Source organism: Hemitrygon akajei, chromosome 7 (genome assembly GCF_048418815.1).
Source record: "Hemitrygon akajei chromosome 7, sHemAka1.3, whole genome shotgun sequence".
In the NCBI taxonomy this organism is placed as follows: domain Eukaryota; kingdom Metazoa; phylum Chordata; class Chondrichthyes; order Myliobatiformes; family Dasyatidae; genus Hemitrygon; species Hemitrygon akajei.
Window position 1 is genome coordinate 53608984 of NC_133130.1, and position 18285 is coordinate 53627268.

At 39.7% G+C, this 18285-nt stretch overlaps 1 protein-coding gene across 3 annotated transcripts in view; it reads right to left on the reverse strand.

Annotated features, from left to right (window-relative positions):
- Positions 1-18285, reverse strand: part of LOC140730452 (putative deoxyribonuclease TATDN3) — an 81179-nt gene that overhangs the window by 57164 nt on the left and 5730 nt on the right. For all 3 annotated transcript variants that reach the window (XM_073050872.1, XM_073050871.1, XM_073050870.1), the window contains exons 2-3: positions 12801-12833; positions 11998-12071 (exon numbers count right to left, since the gene is read on the reverse strand). In XM_073050872.1, coding sequence (XP_072906973.1) covers positions 11998-12071; positions 12801-12833 — 107 coding nt within the window. The remainder of the gene's footprint in view (positions 1-11997; positions 12072-12800; positions 12834-18285) is intronic.

An 18285-nucleotide genomic window follows, 5' to 3' on the forward strand; every position in this document is an offset into this window, starting at 1 on the left:
AACTCACCATCCTCTGCATGAAAAAGCTACCCCTCAAATCTTCCATAATACACCCTAAATCTCTGCTCTCCACTAATTTGAGATAGTTACATCCACCTAATTAACGTCTCCTATAATTTTATTCTTCTGTGTTCCAAGGAATAAAGATCTAGCATAGCTAAGCTAACTCTATAATTCAGGCCTTCTACAATCAGAATCAGGTTTATTATCACCGGCATGTGACATGAAATTTGTTAACTTAGCAGCAGCAGTTCAATGCAATACATAACCTAGCATAGAAAAATAAACAAAATAAAAAATAATAAGTAAATCAATTACAGTATACGTATATTGAATATATTAAAAATGTGCAAAAACAGAAATACTGTATATTTTTAAAAAGTGAGGTAGTGTCCAAAGATTCAACGTCCATTTAGGAATCGGACGGCAGAGGGGCAGAAGCTGTCCTGAATTGCTGAGTGTGTGCCTTAAGGCTTCTGTACCTCCTACCTCATGATAACAGTGAGAAAAGGGCATGCTGGGTGCTGAAGGTCCTTAATAGTGGAATCTGCCTTTCTGAGACACTGTTCCCTGAAGATATCCTGGGTACTTTGTAAGCTAGTACCCAAGATGGAGCTGACTAGATTTACAACCCTCTGCAGCTTCTTTTGGTCCTGTGCAGTAGCCCCTCCATACCAGACAGTGATACAGCCTGTCAGAATACTCTCCATGTAACATCTCTCGAAGTTTTTGAGTATATTTGTTGACATACCAAATCTCTTCAAGCTCCTAATAAAGTATAGCCATTGTCTTTCCTTCTTTAGAAATACATCAATATGTTGTGACCAGGTTAGATCTTCAGACATTTTGACATCCAAAAACTTGAAACTGCTCACTCTCTCCACTTCTGATCCCTCTATGAGGATTGGTATGTGTTCCTTCATCTTACCCTTCCTGAAGTCCATAATCACCTCTTTCGTCTTACTGACTTTGAGTGCAGGTTTTTGCTGCAGCAACAATCCACTAGTTGGCATATCTCACTCCTGTACGCCCTCTCGTCACCACCTGAGATTCTACCAATATTGGTCGTATTGTCAGCAAATTGGATAGGTACATGGAGCTTAGAAAAATAGAGGGCTATGGGTAACCCTAGGTAATTTCTAAGGTAAGGATATGTTTGGCACAGCTTTGTGGGCCGAAGGTCCTGTATTGTGCTGTAGGTTTTCTCGCTATCTATGTTTTTATCAAATTTATAGATAGTACTTCAGCTTTGTGATCTAGTCCTGGCAATTTCTTCATTTTTTTTCCTGCATTCTTTCCAGTTTAACCACACTTTTCCTGCAACACAGTGAACAGCCTCACCATCGACTTACACAACTGTAACATAATGTCCCAGTTCCTATACTCATTGCTGAAGAAGATGAGCATTTTTATTTCCTGTTTTATAACCTTGTCTACTAGTGATACTGCTTTCAATGAGCTATTCACTCACAGGTCAAAGGCTTCCCACTTTATTCCTCAAACGCTCTAACTTTATGGCGCCAGGGGTCACTTTAGCAGCAGAGGATACAACTGAAGACACTTCTCAGCTTTTGGAAATGTTCCACCTCTCAATCATGTTTTCCTCCTCTCTAACTTCCCCGAGTAACTCAGTAAAAGATGGAGGAGGGCGCATCTTGTGAGTCATTCGAATACGTAGAGCAATCATGACATGTGACAGCGTGCCCTTCACAACTTGCTCCATCCTCGAGCAATTTCTCTCAGACTGTGGAATGCCCCCCTTTGTGGCACAAACCGTGCAGCAGTTTCTTCAGCCTGAAAAGGAAAGCAGACAGCTTTTCTCCTTCCTCCTGGAGTGTGTGCCTAAACTTCATCCAAAGATTGGCTGTCGTTTAAGCAATGCCAAAAGCATCTTCCAGAGCTTGCAGGTAATTAGCTGACGTAGCTTATGGGTTTTCTGCCTTTAGGAACCTCACTGTATCAGTCAGCGGACCCTTTAAACTATCTACCAGCCTCTGTTTTATCATACTATCTGAGCACTGCCACTCATCCATTAATTGAGATGTCAGCTCCATATGTTTTTCTTCCTGAATGGGTGTGGGCTTGACTCCAAAGAACACTTCCAGCCTACAATAACTCTGGCCTAAACCAGCTCAGAATTTCCATCAACTGCTGAAGGACCCATTAGACCTTTCACATCAGACAATTCTTTCCCCTCACTTCGCAGAAACAAGAACAACTTGCCTTTAAAGTCTTCACCCTCAGCTAAATGTTCCCTTTCTCTAAAAATATGGACTGCCTATGACCCCACCTTTCCAGGGTCTCCCAACCTATCAGGCAGCGCAACTTCAGTTACGTCACCGCTAGTCTGGACTAACACAACATCCTTGCCAGCTGATTGGTCAAAATATTGTTCAATCACCGTAACTTTTCCCAAAGTTTTTACAGAACTCAGCAGTCTCAATAGCAGCTTATCAGGAATTCGGACATCCACACCACTCAGAACACCAGCATTATTTGTGGATAATCACTTTGAACAGTACCCACTCATTAATCACTTTCCCTGACATAAGTTTAAACACAGGCTTAAACACAGAAACCGCTTAATCAATCCTAAAACAGCATTCAAACAGCATCCAAAATCCCAGACAAGCCTCCACAAACTGTAACCCTTTGAATGGGCTCGTATGCAAACTTGGCTTAATAGCTAACTTAACTAATAGTCACATGACTCAGCAGTGAGAAGTCCTCCTTTCATAAATGATATTCATCTAGGATAGGTATGATTTGGGGTTTAACTAAACAGGAATGTCATGATATTCCGATTGAAGAAACCTGGATTTGAGTGAAGTCTGTTTCAATACTGCCCATACACAATTATCACAGCAAAAAATAACAGATCGTATACCAAATAAAATCATAAAGAAAGTATATTTACCAGTTTCAGCTTTATCTAACAGTTAATAGGAAAAAGAAAAGAACAGGACCCATTACAGTTAAATCACTCCAATGTGCACATAACAATTGGAGCTCATACTGAAGTATACGGGGGATGTATCTTTTACTCACGCACTGGACCCACTACCTGTGTGAAAGCACCCGCCACATTTGGAAACTTGTCTTGAAGACCATCTTGAGCAAACTCACTCTCTCTCTCTCTCGTACTTCCCTTCCTCTTTGGATCAATTTGTCTGCACAAAGCAATTCCTGCAACAGAAACCCTCCTTCCAACATCATTTTTCGGCATCTTCCCTTCTGATCTGCTCTGCAGCTCCCGCTAAAAGACACCAAACCAGACTACTGTCCTTCAGAAAACTCTTACCCACTGCTCTCCAGAACACTGTCGTATTACTATTGGATAACTAAATGAAATAATGCAATTTTTTAAAATTAAGCTGGTTATTTTTACCCTTATGGTACTATTGTAGAATCTTTACAAAATAATAGTAACAAAACTCAAACACTTCAGTTGAAGAAAATGAACACTACCACTGTTTTTGGAAAATGATTGTGTTTCATGTTACATTGGAAACTCAGCTTTGCACACTCACATACCATTCATCTTCTGACTTTGAAACAGCTTGCTAGTCAAACCAAGTGAGGCAACATATTTCCTTTGCATTTCTCCTCTAGGAGGAGAGCTTTGTACACATTGTACTGGGTGTGGGCTTCTTTGGACACTGTCAGACAACATGCTGACTCCTACAATACTGAATAGGGAGGCCTCCAGATAAGTACCCCTACATCAGAGTATGAATCAGAATCAGGTTTATTAACATGGGCATGTGTCATGAAATTTGTTAACTTAGCAGCAGCAGTTCAATGTAATACATAATATAGAACAAGAAAACAACAAATAAATCAATTACAGCATACATATGAAGAATAGATTAAAATCATGCAAAAACAGAAATAATATAACAGTGTTCATGAGATCAATGTCCATTCAGGAATTGGATGGCAGAGGGAAGAAGCTGTTCCTGAATCGCTGAGTGTGTGCCTTTAGGCTTCTGTACCTCCTACCTGATGATAATAGTGAGAAAAAGGCATGCCCTGGGTGCTGGAGGTCCTTAATAATGGACGCTGCCTTTCTGAGACACCACTCCCTGAAGATGTCCTAGGTACTTTGTAGGCTAGTACCCAAGATGGAGCAGACTGAATTTACAACCTTCTGCAGCTTCTTTCAGTCCTGTGCAGTAGCCCTACCCCCCATACCAGACAGTGATGCAGCCTGTCAGAATGCATTCCACGGTACATCTATAGAGGTTTTTGAGTGTTTTTGTTGACATATCAAATCTCTTCAAACTCCTAATGAGGTATTGACACTGTCCTGCCTTCTTTATAGCTGCATTGATATGTTGGGACCAGGTTAAGTCCTTAAAGATCTCAACACCCAGGAACTTGAAATTGTTCACTCTCTCCACTTCTGATCCCTCTATGAGGATTGGTACGTGTTCCTTCGTCTTACCCTTCCTGAAGTCCACAATCAGCTCTTCCATCTTACTGACATTGACTGCAAAATTGTTGCTGCGGCACTACTCCACTAGTTAGCATATCTCGTTCCCATAAACCCTCTCCATCTGAGATTCTCCCAACAGTGGTTGTATCATCATCAAATTTATAGATAGTAGATAGATAGATAGATAGATAGATAGATAGATACTTTATTCATCCCCATGGGGAAATTCAACTTTTTTTCCAATGTCCCATACACTTGTTGTAGCAGAACTAATTACATACAATACTTAACTCAGTAAAAAAAAATATGATATGCATCTAAATCACCATCTCAAAAAGCATTAATAATAGCTTTTAAAAAGTTCTTAAGTCCTGGCGGTAGAATTGTAAAGCCTAATGGCATTGGGGAGTATTGACCTCTTCATCCTGTCTGAGGAGCATTGCATCGATAGTAACCTGTCGCTGAAACTGCTTCTCTGTCTCTGGATGGTGCTATGTAGAGGATGTAGTATGTAGTATTTAAGCTATGCCTAGCCAGAGTCATGGGTATAGGGTGAGTATAGCAGTGGGCTAAGCACACAGCCCTTAAGTACACCAGTATTAATCAGAAGCGAGGAGGAGATAATATCACAAATCCACATAGATCATGGTCTTCCGGTTAGAAAATTGAGGATCCAATTTCAGAGAGAGGTACAGCGACCCAGGTTCTGTAACTTCTCAGTCAGGATTGTGAGAATGATGTTGTTAAATGCTGAGCTATAGTCAATGAACAGCATCCTGGCATAAGTATTTGTATTGTCCAGGTGGTCTAAGGCTGTGTGAAGAGCCATTGAGATTACGTCTGCTGTAGACCTATTGTGGCGATAGGCAGATTACAGTTGGTCCAGGTTTTAACCTGCTATTCCCCCCCACCCCACCCCCATTCCAACAGGCTGTCTGTCCTGATCCTCCTCCTTTTGAAAGGCAAATGATGATTTGGGTACAAACTCAAAGAAGAGAAAATCTACAGTTGCTGGATATCCAAGCAACACACACAAGATGCTGGAGGAGCTCAGCAGGCCAGACAGCATCTATGGAAAAGAGCAGAGTTGATGTTTCAGGCCAAAACCCTTCAGCAGGACTGGAGAAAAAAAGATGAGGGGTAGTGTTAAAAGGTGGGGGGAGGGGAGGTGAATAGGTGAAACTGGGATGGGGAGGGGTAAAGTAAAGAATTTACTTTAACATCGGTAGCTGAGTGAAGGGCGCTGAGTAGGCTACGGTCAATTATGGAAAACTCTGAACATCCTCTACATAGCACCATCCAGAGACAGAGAAGCAGTTTCAGCGACAGGTTACTATCGATGCAATGCTCCTCAGACAGGATGAAGAGGTCAATACTCCCCAATGCCATTAGGCTTTACAATTCAACCGCCAGGACTTAAGAACTTTTTAAAAGCTATTATTAATGCTTTTTGAGATAGTGATTTAGATGCATATCATTTTTTTTTTACTGAGTTAAGTATTGTATGTAATTAGTTTTGCTACAACAAGTGTATGGGACATTGGAAAAAAAGTTGAATTTCCCCATGGGGATGAATAAAGTATCTATCTATCTATCTATCTATCTAAAGAGCTTGGATGTTGATTGGTGAAAGAGACAGAAAGCCATGGAAGAAAGAAAAGAGTGGAGGAGCACCAGAGGGAGGCAACAGGCAGGCAAAGAGATAAGGTGAGAGAGGGAAAAGGGGATGGGGAATGGTGAAGGGGGTTGGGGGTGAGCCATGACCGAAAATTCGAGAAATCAATGTTCATACTATCAGGTTGTAGGCTACCCAGATGGAATATCTTTCTGGCATTTAAAAAAAAATATATATATATATATATTCATTCAAAACACTGGCAGCTATAATTTTGTAAGGTGCCATGTTTTTTTTATAAAATAAGTGATAGATCTGTTGAGGTATGAACATCGATTTCTTGAACAGACTCACAGGTGGCAGGATACTGTTGGAAATGGTGGAAGTTGCAGAGAATTATGATCCCACCTCCAAGCACATCTTTCCCTCCCCCCTACTTTCTGCAGGGATCACTCCCTAAGCAACTCCTTTGTCCATTCCTCCCTCCTCACTTATCTCCCTCCTGGCAGTTATCCTTGCAAGTGGAACAAGTGCTACACCTGCCCCTACACCACCTCCCTCACCACCATTCAGGGCGTCAAACAGTCTTTCCAGGTGAGGTGACACCACCTGTGAGTCTGTTGAGGTCATATACTGCGTCCAGTGCTCCTGCTGTGGCCTCCTGTATATCGGTGAAACCCAACGTAGATTGGGAGACTGCTTTGCAGAGCACCTACGCTCTGTCTTCCAGAAAAAGTGGCATTTCACAGTGGTAACCCATTTTAATTCCACTTCCCTTTCCCATTCAGATTATTTCTATCCATGGCTTCCTCCACTGTTGTGATGAGGCCACACTAAGGTTGGAGGAACTACACCTTATATTCCGTCTGGGTAGCCTCCAACCTGATAGAATGATCATTGATTTCTTGAACTTCTGGTAATGCCCCTCCTTCACCAATCCCAATCCCTTTTCCCTGACTCCTTGTCTGCCCTATGGTGCTTCTCCCCCCTGTTCTTTCTTCCATGGTCTTCCGTACTCTTTTATCAGACTCCCTCTTCTCCAGCCCTGTATCTCTTTCACCAATCAACTTTCCAGCTCTGTATTTCATCCCTGCCCCTTCAGGTTTCACCTATCTACCTTGAGTTTCTCTCTCTCTCCTCCACCCACCATTCAAATCTACCCCTCAGCTTTCTTTACCCAGTCCTGCTGAAGGGTCTCGGACCGAAATGTCGACTGTACTCTTTTCCATAGATGCTGCTTGACCTGCTGAGTTCTCTAGCAGTGTGTGTTGCTTGGATTTCTACATCTGCAGACAAAGTTCCGAAACAGCGTTGAATACAATTTCATTGATGAAATGGGTTTGAAGGAAGGTTACATTTGAGATTTGAGAGAAGCAGGAGCAGAATGAAACTGTGTAACACGGATGCATCAAAATATCACATGTCATTGAAATTACCCAAGTGGCAAAAAAAATTATAAATGTAAGAGAGCAGGTGGGCTTGTTAGGAATAGTCCAGAAACATCAAGAAAAATGACGAAAGGATGGGGTGAACAAATTTGCCTTCAATTTGTTTGCAGACAACTGGTTCATCTGCAATTTGTTGGTATGACTTTTTATCAGAATCAGGTTTAATATCACCTGCATATGTTATGAAATTTGCTGTTATGCAGCAGTTGCTGAAGGGTCTCAGCCCAAAACGTCGACTGTACTCTTTTCCATTGAGCATAAACCGTTGTTTCCCCCAAATTCTCTCCTGAACAAATGATAATGAACTCTCAGAATCCTTTTTCCTGCTCTTTTCTTTTGCTGATCACATAGATTAGAGTCCATTAATCAGAGTCCATTATTAAGGATGAGGTTTTCGAGTATTTGGAGGTTCAGCATGGATTCCTGAATGGGAAATCTTGCCGGGCAAATCTGTTGGAATTCTTTAAGGAAATTATGGGCAAGAGAGATGAGGGAGAGTCAGTTGTATACCTGGATTTTCAAAAGACCTAGACAGAGTGCTGCACATGAGGCTGCTAAACAAGGATATATAGTATTACAGGAAAGATACTAGCATGGACAGATGATTGGCTGACTGGCAGGAAGCAAAGAGTGTGAATAAAGGGGATCTTTTCTGATTGGCTGTCGGTAACTAGGCTGTCGACTCCACAGATGTTGAATTTGGGACCGGTTCTTTACATGCTTTGTCAATGATATGGATGATGGAATTGATAGCTTTGTGTCCAAGCTTGCAGACGATACAACAGTAAGTGGAGGAGAATCTAATCAGTATTGAGGAAGCAGGGCATCTGCATAAGAACTTAGAAGAATTAGGATAAAGGACAAAGAAGTGACCGATGGAATATAGTGTAGAGAAATACATAAATGCTCATGCAATTTGGTAGACTATTTTCTAAATGAAGAGAAAACTCTGAAATCAGTGGTACAAATGGACATGGGAGACCGCTTGCAGGATTCTCTAAAGGTTAACTTGCAGGTTGAGTCAGTACCTAGGATGGTAAATGCAGTATTAGCATTTATTTTGAGAAAACAATAAAAGAAAGAATGTAATGGTGAGGATTTATAAAACATTGGTCAGATTGCATTTGGAATATTGTGAGCAGTTTAGGGTTCCTGGTCTATGAAAAACTGCGCTGGCATTTAGAGGTCTAGAGGAGGTTCATGAGAATGAAAGGGTTAATGTATGAGGAACGTTTGAAGGCTCTGGGCCTGTACTCACTGCAGTTTAGAAGAATGACAAGGATCTCATTAAAATCTATCAAATATTGAAAGGCCTAGACAGAATGGACATTGAGAGGATGTTTCCAATAGTGGGGAAGTCTAGGACCAGAGGGCTCAGCATCGTAATACAAGAACATCCCTTCAGAATGGAGCTAAGGAGGAATTTCTTTATTCATTGGGTGGTGAATCTGCGGAGTTCGTTGCCACAGACGGCTGTGGAGCTCAAGTCGTTGGGTGTATTTAAAGCAGAGGTTGATAGATTCCCGAATAGTAAAGGTATCAAGAGTTACAGGGAGAAGGCAGGAGAATGGGGTTGAGGGGGATAGTAAATCGGCAATGATCGAATGGCCTAATTCTGCTCCTATGTCTTATGATCTTACAAGTCCAGTCTGTGCTTATCTCCCAAGGAGAGGAGAACAAGGTAACACATTTTTGTTGCAAATAAATTTTGAATTGATAAGCTATCAAGCAAAACATTTATTGTCCCACCAAATATGCTCCTTTCAATAAATACTCAGGGTGGCATTATCATAAGTACATGTTAATATTGCATACTTAAATAGAGAAGTTTCCCAAGGTGATTTATGGAGCCTTAATTTGAAAAGGATACTGAGCCAGGAAACTATTACAAAGAGGAACGATTAAGTAGATGAAAATGGATTTTATAGAGTAAAATAAGTTAGTATAAGAAACAAGTTCAGAGCATTATGCCCAAGCAATGGAAAGCGTGACTACAAACTCTGGCACAAAGAATGGAGCTTTAGTCAAGAAGCCAAATTCAAAAGGGATTGCATATCCAATCACATTGCAATTTTAACTCTGAAGATATAAATATCAGGACTGTTGTTATGGAAAGCAATTATCACTTTGATTGTGTTTCTTTACCCCTGAAGTTCCCCCTTCCATACTTTTAACAATGTTATCAGTGAACAATTCAAAACTTAAAAACTGTGCATTTGGTAACATCAAACTACAGACTAAATTATATAGGAAGAATAATGAAACAGAAGGGCATTCCATGCCAGCTTAAAGAATAAAAATATGCATGAAGAACAAAGAGAAATGTTCGGAGATTCTTTTCTGCATTTTCTAGATTGTGCATTATTTTTACTCTTACAGGGAGCAAGATTCTGTCAAGGATGCAAAAGCAATAGATCAAGTCCAGAGTATTCAAAATATATGTTTAATAAAACTGCTGGAAATCTGAATTAAAAACAGAAAAAGCTGGAAAAACTCTGCAGGTCAGACAGAATTGGAGAAAGGTCAAACAGAATTAACATTTCAATTTGAGGGTCCTTCATAAGACCTGACAAGAATAGAAATTAGTTTAAGGAATGCAGAGAGGACAGTGGGGAATGGATAGGGCAAAAGAAATACCTTTCATATTTTCTCATGACATAGTTTGAGCCATTCATACCACTGTGTCTATGCTAGCTCTTAAAGAAATCCCATTGACTCCATTTCCCATCTTAGTTCCCTGTAATTTAAAATTAGTTTGTTTTCTCCATTTGCTAGCTTTTATGAAGGGTCTTCAACATGTAAAATTAACTCCGCTTCTCTTTCCACAGAAACAGTGACCTGCTGACCGCTGGCTGATCTGTTTTTCTTAGCCAAGTGATTTGATGCCAAAAATAGTGAGAGATCCAGGCATACTTTATCCATTTTATTGATGACATAAATCAGTTTGCCAGGGAGGAGCATAGAGACAGTCTTCAGAGGGATAGAGATCGGCTGAGTAAATGAACAAATATGGCAGAGACATTGCCCTGTAGAATAGAATATTGTAAAATGTGAGATCATTGATGTTCGCAGAAAAAAATAAAAATGATTTATTTTTGAATTGGTAATAAACTGAAAAGCATTGGTTTTCAGAGGGAGTGGGTGTTCTTGTACATGAATTACTGAAAGTTAACATTTAATTACAGCACACAATTAGGATGGCAGATAAGATGCTGGCCTTTTTTGCTAAAGGATTTGACTATTATAGTAATGGTGGCCTACTGCAATTACACAGAACCTTAGTGAACCACACATGGAATTTGGCATATACCTGGTATCTCTATGCAAAAATAAACTTGTGATAGAGGATCACCAATGAAGGTTCATCAGACTGGGATGCTTTAAGCAGAAATTAAGCTGGTTGTCCCTGTATGCTTTAGAGTTTAAAGGATGTGAGATGACCTTATTAAAATATACAAAACTCTTTACTGATGGCTGCATCAGAACCTGGTATGGACAAACCAATGCCATTGAACAGAAAATCCTACAAAAAGTAGTGGATATGGCCCAGTCTATCACAAGTTAAGCCCTCCCCACCACTGAGCATATCTACACGGAATAGCAACATTCATCAAAAGCCCCCACCACCGAGGTCATGGTTTCTTCTTGCTGCTGCCATCAGAAAGAAGGTACAGGAGCCTCAGAACTCATGTACCATGTTCAGGAACAGTTATTACCCCCCAACTATCAGGCTCTTGAACCAGAGAGGATAACTTCACTCACCCCATCGCTGAACTGTTCCCACAACCTATGGACTCACTATCAAGGACTCTTCATCTCATGTCCTCAATATTTATTGTTCACTTATTTATTATTTCTTTTGTTTTCTTTTACATTTGCAGTTGTCCTTTGTACACTGGTTGTCTCTCCTCACGGGTGCGGTCTTCCATTGATTCTATTATGATTTACTGAGTATCTCAACAGAAAAATGAATCTTAGGGTTGTACATGGTGACATATATTTACTTCAATAATAAATTTGTTTGAGGTTATGTTTGTATGTATCCCCTGAATTAGAGTCTCAAAATAACAGACAAGCTATTCAGGACAGAGACGAGCAAAAAGTTCTTCACCCAGGGGTCAGGAATTCTCAACCCATGAGGGCAGCAAAGGTTCTGCTGCTAAGTAAGTTCAAGATGCAGATTAACAGGTTTTGTGTTGGAAACTAAGCGAGTCAAGCAATAATACATTTCAGGCAGGATAGTGGCATAGAGATGAAGATTAGCCAAAATCTTATTGAATGGCGGAATTAGTTCAGGGGCTAACTAGTCTAATTCTGCTACCGTTTTTTATATTGCACCTCTACTAAATTAGAACTGGTGTCAGCTATCTCAGCATTGGACCAATCCAAACATGCATGATCCCTATTGTTCACTTCCAAATCACAGAATCTGAATGAAAGCAATTTAAAGATTAGAGATTTTTCAAATAATTGTGTAAAAGATATGACACACATACTTGTCTGAAAGCTCTATTAGTCTTTCAAATTCTCCAGCATGCTCTGCTACTGCCACAAGAGCGAGGAGTCCAACCTGCAAAACCAAAAGATGCCGCATTGACAAGTTGCACCAGCGACAGCCATTGTTATGCTGTCTAATATAGGCCAATTCCAATTAAAGACCACACATTCAGCAGAAATGGTAACATAAACTCACATGATAACCAACCTTGATACACTTCCTCCAGATCAGCTGGAGTGACAGCCGGAGTGCTGCTTATTGTACCAGAGGCTGACTGTGAAATGGGCAAATGTTGTACTTGGGTCGACAGTGGTCGAAGTCCCATCAAGCTATTCATACGCTAAGAATTATTGACAAAGCAGCAACACATTTCTTTAGAATATTTTTATGCCAAATAAAAATCATATTTTCTCACAACACAGAACAAGGCTACTTCACCCACAAGACGATTCCTGCTGCTAGAGCAATTCCTCAGTCTATTTATTTCCCTACAGGCCATTCTCTCTCCTTCCACCCCCTAATTCCCCAACCTCTAATTTACCCCAGGGATAACTCAGAGTAGCCAATTAATCCATCATAAACCTAGATTATTTTCAAAGTTACATGCTTATTTCCCAAACACAATCCCAGAAAGTGGAAAAAAAATCCAACAAGTATCAGATAACTCCGATAAGTGCAATTCAGGGTTACTTGTTCCTCAAAGCATGAGTGTAAATGATGTCTTTGCCACTTACACGCAGAGTTATATTGTATTTTATTTAAGCAAAGGATTGATTACAATTGAAATACATCAGCACTTACCTTTTTAGATTGCTCTACCACTGCATCAATATCCTAAAATAAAAGGAACAATATCAGTAATGGTGTCATTGCTGATAATAAAATAACTGGGCCCAGAACAAACACACTTTTACGACTCAAACGTTCTTTTTTCTTTACTTCTGCACAAGGAGAACGACATGGGCCCACACTGTTCTGAAGCCAGGACAGAAAACTGCTATTTTTATACAGAATTGGCTTATCAGTTATAGATAATGACCATTTGGTAAATTTGTTTGAGTGCCTTATTTGGAAAATCAATCACTATTCTCCAATAGAGGTGTCAAAAGTCAATTGATACTTCATGCTGATATTTTAAATTAAGTGAAGCAACTGTCCCTTAGTTTTTGGGTGTGTTTCACATTGTCCCATTATTTCCATCTTGTCTGCCTCTAGCACCTCCTATTGTGTAAAGGGATGCTATGTTTTAGGAAAGCCGTTCTGGAAAAGTCTCACGAGAGGCCTCACTCGTCTGGTTTAAGTACACGCTGCCACGGTCACCCTAGTCTCTCTCATCTGTAGTAAGCATTGGTAACTCTGGCACTTCAAAGGTCCACTTAACTACTACTGCCCCAGGCTATTTTTACATGGACGGTTGTCTTTAATCCTTGCCTTACCGCAACTTCCACAATGGCACCCACAACACAAATATAAAATTTTAATTATTAATGATAGCGGTGTTCATTTGTTAACTAGCAAATATATTTTATTTCTGTTGAATACTATTATTGATGTGAAATTTCTTTCTAGACAAATTAACACTGCTTTAGAATTAACAACTCATTTCTTGAATATAGCCTTAAGTCTCCCATTTAATGTTTCAAAAGCTTTAGAGTTGTAAAGCACGAAACTCAGTTCTGCAAGATCCCTAGGCTGCTTTCTATCATGCAAGAAGTCCAAGGCATATGCACAAAATAATTGGTTATATCTGATTAAACACACACAAAGCTATTTCGACCATGTTCTATATTTGCACAGGATGTAGATTATGAAGGAATTTTATTGAGTCTGATCTGTAATAGAGGGGTAGAGATACAATTATGGAAGCGTTAGATCTGACTGTTTAATTTTAATTGTCATTTTCTTTGTCATTTAACAATCAATCATCTGCTTGTACTTTAAGTATCATTTATATACATAAAAGTTTAGTATTACACGAAGTATAATTCTGGAAGCTTAGCTTCTTTGTTCTGAATGAGTATTTTATCATTAGCTGATAAAGTATTAAATAAATATTCTCTAACTGGATTATTTTTATCTGTGGAATTTTTCTTATCTCTATAAGATACATAAATGATCTGGATGATGGGGTGGTAAATTGGATTAGTAAGTATGCCGATGATACTAAGGTAGGAGGTGTTGTGGATAATGAGGTGGGTTTTCAAAGCTTGCAGGGAGATTTATGCCGGTTAGAAGAATGGGCTGAACGTTGGCAGATGGAGTTTAATGCTGAGAAGTGTGAGGTTCTACATTTTGGCAGGAATAATCCAAATAGAACATACAGGGTAAATGGTAGGGCATTGAGGAATGTAGTGGAACAGAGAGATCTAGGAATAACAGTGCATAGTTCCCTGAAGGTGGAGTCTCATGTAGATAGGGTGGTGAAGAAGGCTTTTGGAATGCTGGCCTTTATAAATCAGAGCATTGAGTACAGAAGTTGGGATGTAATGTTAAAATTGTACAAGGCATTGGTAAGGCCAAATTTGGAATATTGTGTACAGTTCTGGTCACCGAATTATAGGAAAGATATCAATAAATTAGAGAGAGTGCAGAGACGATTTACTAGGATGTTACCTGGGTTTCAGCACTTAAGTTACAGAGAAAGGTTGAACAAGTTAGGTCTCTATTCATTGGAGCGTAGAAGGTTGAGGGGGGATTTGATCGAGGTATTTAAAATTTTGAGAGGGATAGATAGAGTTGACGTGAATAGGCTGTTTCCATTGAGAGTAAGGGAGATTCAAACGAGAGGACATGATTTGAGAGTTAGGGGGCAAAAGTTTAAGGGAAACACGAGGGGGTATTTCTTTACTCAGAGAGTGATAGCTGTGTGGAATGAGCTTCCTGTAGAAGTAGTATAGGCCAGTTCAGTTGTGTCATTTAAGGTAAAATTGGATAGGTATATGGACAGGAAAGGAGTGGAGGGTTATGGGCTGAGTGCGGGTAGGTGGGACTAGGTGAGATTAAGAGTTCGGCACGGACTAGGAGGGCCGGAATTGCCTGTTTCTGTGCTGTGATTGTTATATGGTTATATGGTTATGGTATTAAAGTATTTGCATTGTTCCACAGTCTATCTTACTTTAGTTTCTCTCTCCAAGTAGGACTGTCCCTTTGTTCAATTGTGAAGTAACAAGTTTTATGCCTTGTTCCTGACTTCTAAAAGTACCTCAAATTTAAACACCAGCTGAAAGGAGGAAGTTAAGAAAGGACGTAAGTATTGGGAAGCAATTGTGGTGGTGGTTTATTTGGAATGTTTGGGGAGTGGATTGATGTAGTCAGGAAAGTGGTGGTAATGTTAGAAAGATGATTTTGAGGAGTGACGTGGGTGTTCTGGGGATGGGGGGGTGGAGAAGGGTGTAAATTACAGAGGAGCTCAGGGTGATGGAAATTCAGAGTGATGAATGAGATAACTGGTTGTAAGGGATCACTTGGCAAATATCAAGATGGGAAAGAAATTGTTCAGGTAGATGAAAGAGGGCATAAGAGGAAGGGTTGTTTAACTTGAGGAGGACAAGTATTTGGATGACAATTCAGAAAGCATAGGTAATAGTTGGGTAGGGGTGTGAAGGAGAGAGGAGCAATAATATTCATGTCACTCTAACAATGGAGGATACATTAGACACATCAAACTCCCAGGCAGCAGAGCTTTGAAGCTTTAATGTCAAAACAGACTGAATCTATTTTTGTCTTACACAATTTGATTCCACTATGTTTGTCAAACAACGATCATAAAGATGCACATCAAATATACAGAACATTTGTAACAAAAATTCAACATTACACTGCTGGCACACAAAGTATCTGACTTCACCGTTGATTTTATAATTATGCATATAACTCAAGGCCTGGTGCAAGGCAAATATCTTCTTCCTCAATGTCAACAAGATAAAGGAAATGGTTATCAACTTCAGAACAGCTTGCACCACTAACTCTCTTCAGTATGGCAGGGCAACAGTGGAAACTGCGAGCAGTTTCAAACTTGGGAGGGCACATCTCACACAACCTCTCATGGTCCCAGAACACATCCTATACAATCAAGGAAGCTCACCAATGGCTCTACTTTCTGAGGAGGCTGAAGAGAGCTGGACTATGCACATCTATACTCACATCATTCTACAGAGGCACAGTAGAGGGCATCCTAACATGCTGCGTCACTGGTTGGTACGGAAAGTGCACGGCGGTAGATAGGAAGGCTCTACAACTGGTAGTCAAAAATTGCCCAACGCATCACTGCCACCAATAAGAACATATGAAGAGAAGGTTCCAGAAAAGAACCAGTAACATCATGAAGGATCCCACCCTGCCTTGCTTACGGGCTGTTTGTTGCATTTCCATCTGAAAAGAAGCTATGTAGCATCCACACCAGGACAACATGACTCAAAAACAGCTATTTTCCCTCAGTAAGGCTGATCAACACCTCCACCTACTAATCCACCCCACCCATCACTCCTTCATCATTTCCTGTTAGTCACCTTACGTACAGGCACTTCTGTGCCTAGCGTCACTTTATGGACATACAATTAATCTATGTATGAAAGCTTTCTTATTTATTTATATTATTTTATTGTGTTTTTTTGCGCTGACTGTATTGGATCCAAAGTAACAATTATTTTGTTACCCCTCACACTTGTGAACTAGAAAAGACATAAAAAATCTTGAATCTTGAAAATAGAATGCTACGATACTAAAAAGATTTCTATTCTTCTCTGTGAAACTACTTAAAGCACTATCTTAAAAAAACACTACTCACAAATGACTGCACTCACTCTCAGTCTGGATCACGTACTCAGCTGCATCATGATGGCCTCCTAACCTCCTGATTCAGAAGTGAGCATACCAGCAAATAACTCAAAATGACTACAATGATTGTATTTTATTGCTAAAATTCAGGCTGTAGCTTTGGAAAAGAAATACTATAAAATCATTCAACATAGTTTACAAATTATTGAAAATAGAAGATGTACTACTGTAATATTTATTTATCAATGGAAAATAATTTTTGCTTGTCTAGTTTTGTAAACCTTTGAGGAGTTAACATCCCAAATTGATGGCAGGAAGATAAGCAACTTCTTCAGAACTAAGGTCAATGCATATTGAGGCCAATGCAATAGTCAAGGATGAATAGCTGTTTACATTGGGAGTGGTCATGTGAGCTTTATGCCCTTGATGTTTTGAACACTAAAAATTCAGATCAAAGAAAATCTTTATTTAATATATATTGCCGGTGCAAAGATCCAGAATACATACTTCAGTAAAATCGACTCACCGGAATGACCTGATTGATATAAAACGTCTGATGAATAAAATAAACCAAACATAATACCTTCAGTATGCAAGGCTGTAAAGTAAGGAGCAGCAGTAAGTTCACTGTGTTAACATCAAACAAATGTTTCCTTACACGGGAGTATGTGTTGCCAGGTGACTGATCAAACCTGTTTGCTTTTGCAATTAAGTTCTGTAATCAGCAAAAGAAATGAATGATATGAAACTTTATCATTCATAGTATCATATTTCACAGGCCCTTCAGTCCAACTCATCTATGCTAATGCAGTCAATCAGTCCCACTTGCCCACATTTGGCCCATATGTCTTAAAATTTTCTTATCCATGTAACTGTCTAATTTTTAAAAATTAATTGTACCTGCCTCTACAGCTTCTTCTGATAACTCATTCCATATAACAATCACATTCTCTGTGGAAAAAGTTGCCCTTTAGGTTTCTTTTAAATCTTTCTCCTCTAACCTTAAACTTTGCCCCTTAGTTTGATTACCCAACTTGGGAAAAAAGACTGTGAACATCCATTGTACCTACAGCCTTCATGATTTTATATACTTCTATCAGGTCACCCATCAGCCTCTAAGCTGAAGGTTAAAAAGCCCAAGCCCATCCAGCCTTTCCCTATAATTCAACCCCTCCAATCCTGGTAACCTCCTCGTCAGTCTTTTTTCTAATTTAGTGACATCCTTTTTATAGCTGGGTAACTAGAACTACAAATGATACTCCGATGTCTGATACAGCTGCAGTATGATGTCCCAACTCCTGTCCTCAGTGTTCTGATTGAAGAAGGCACACATAGCAATGCTTTTTTAAAAACCATATAGTTCACCTGTGTTGACACTTTCTGGGAACTATGTATCTGAATCCCTAGATCTCTCTGTTCTACTATAATCTTCATGGTTCTGATATTTACTGTGCAAGTCCTGCTCCAGATTTGTTTATCAAAGTATTACACCTGAACTCATCCAAGTTAA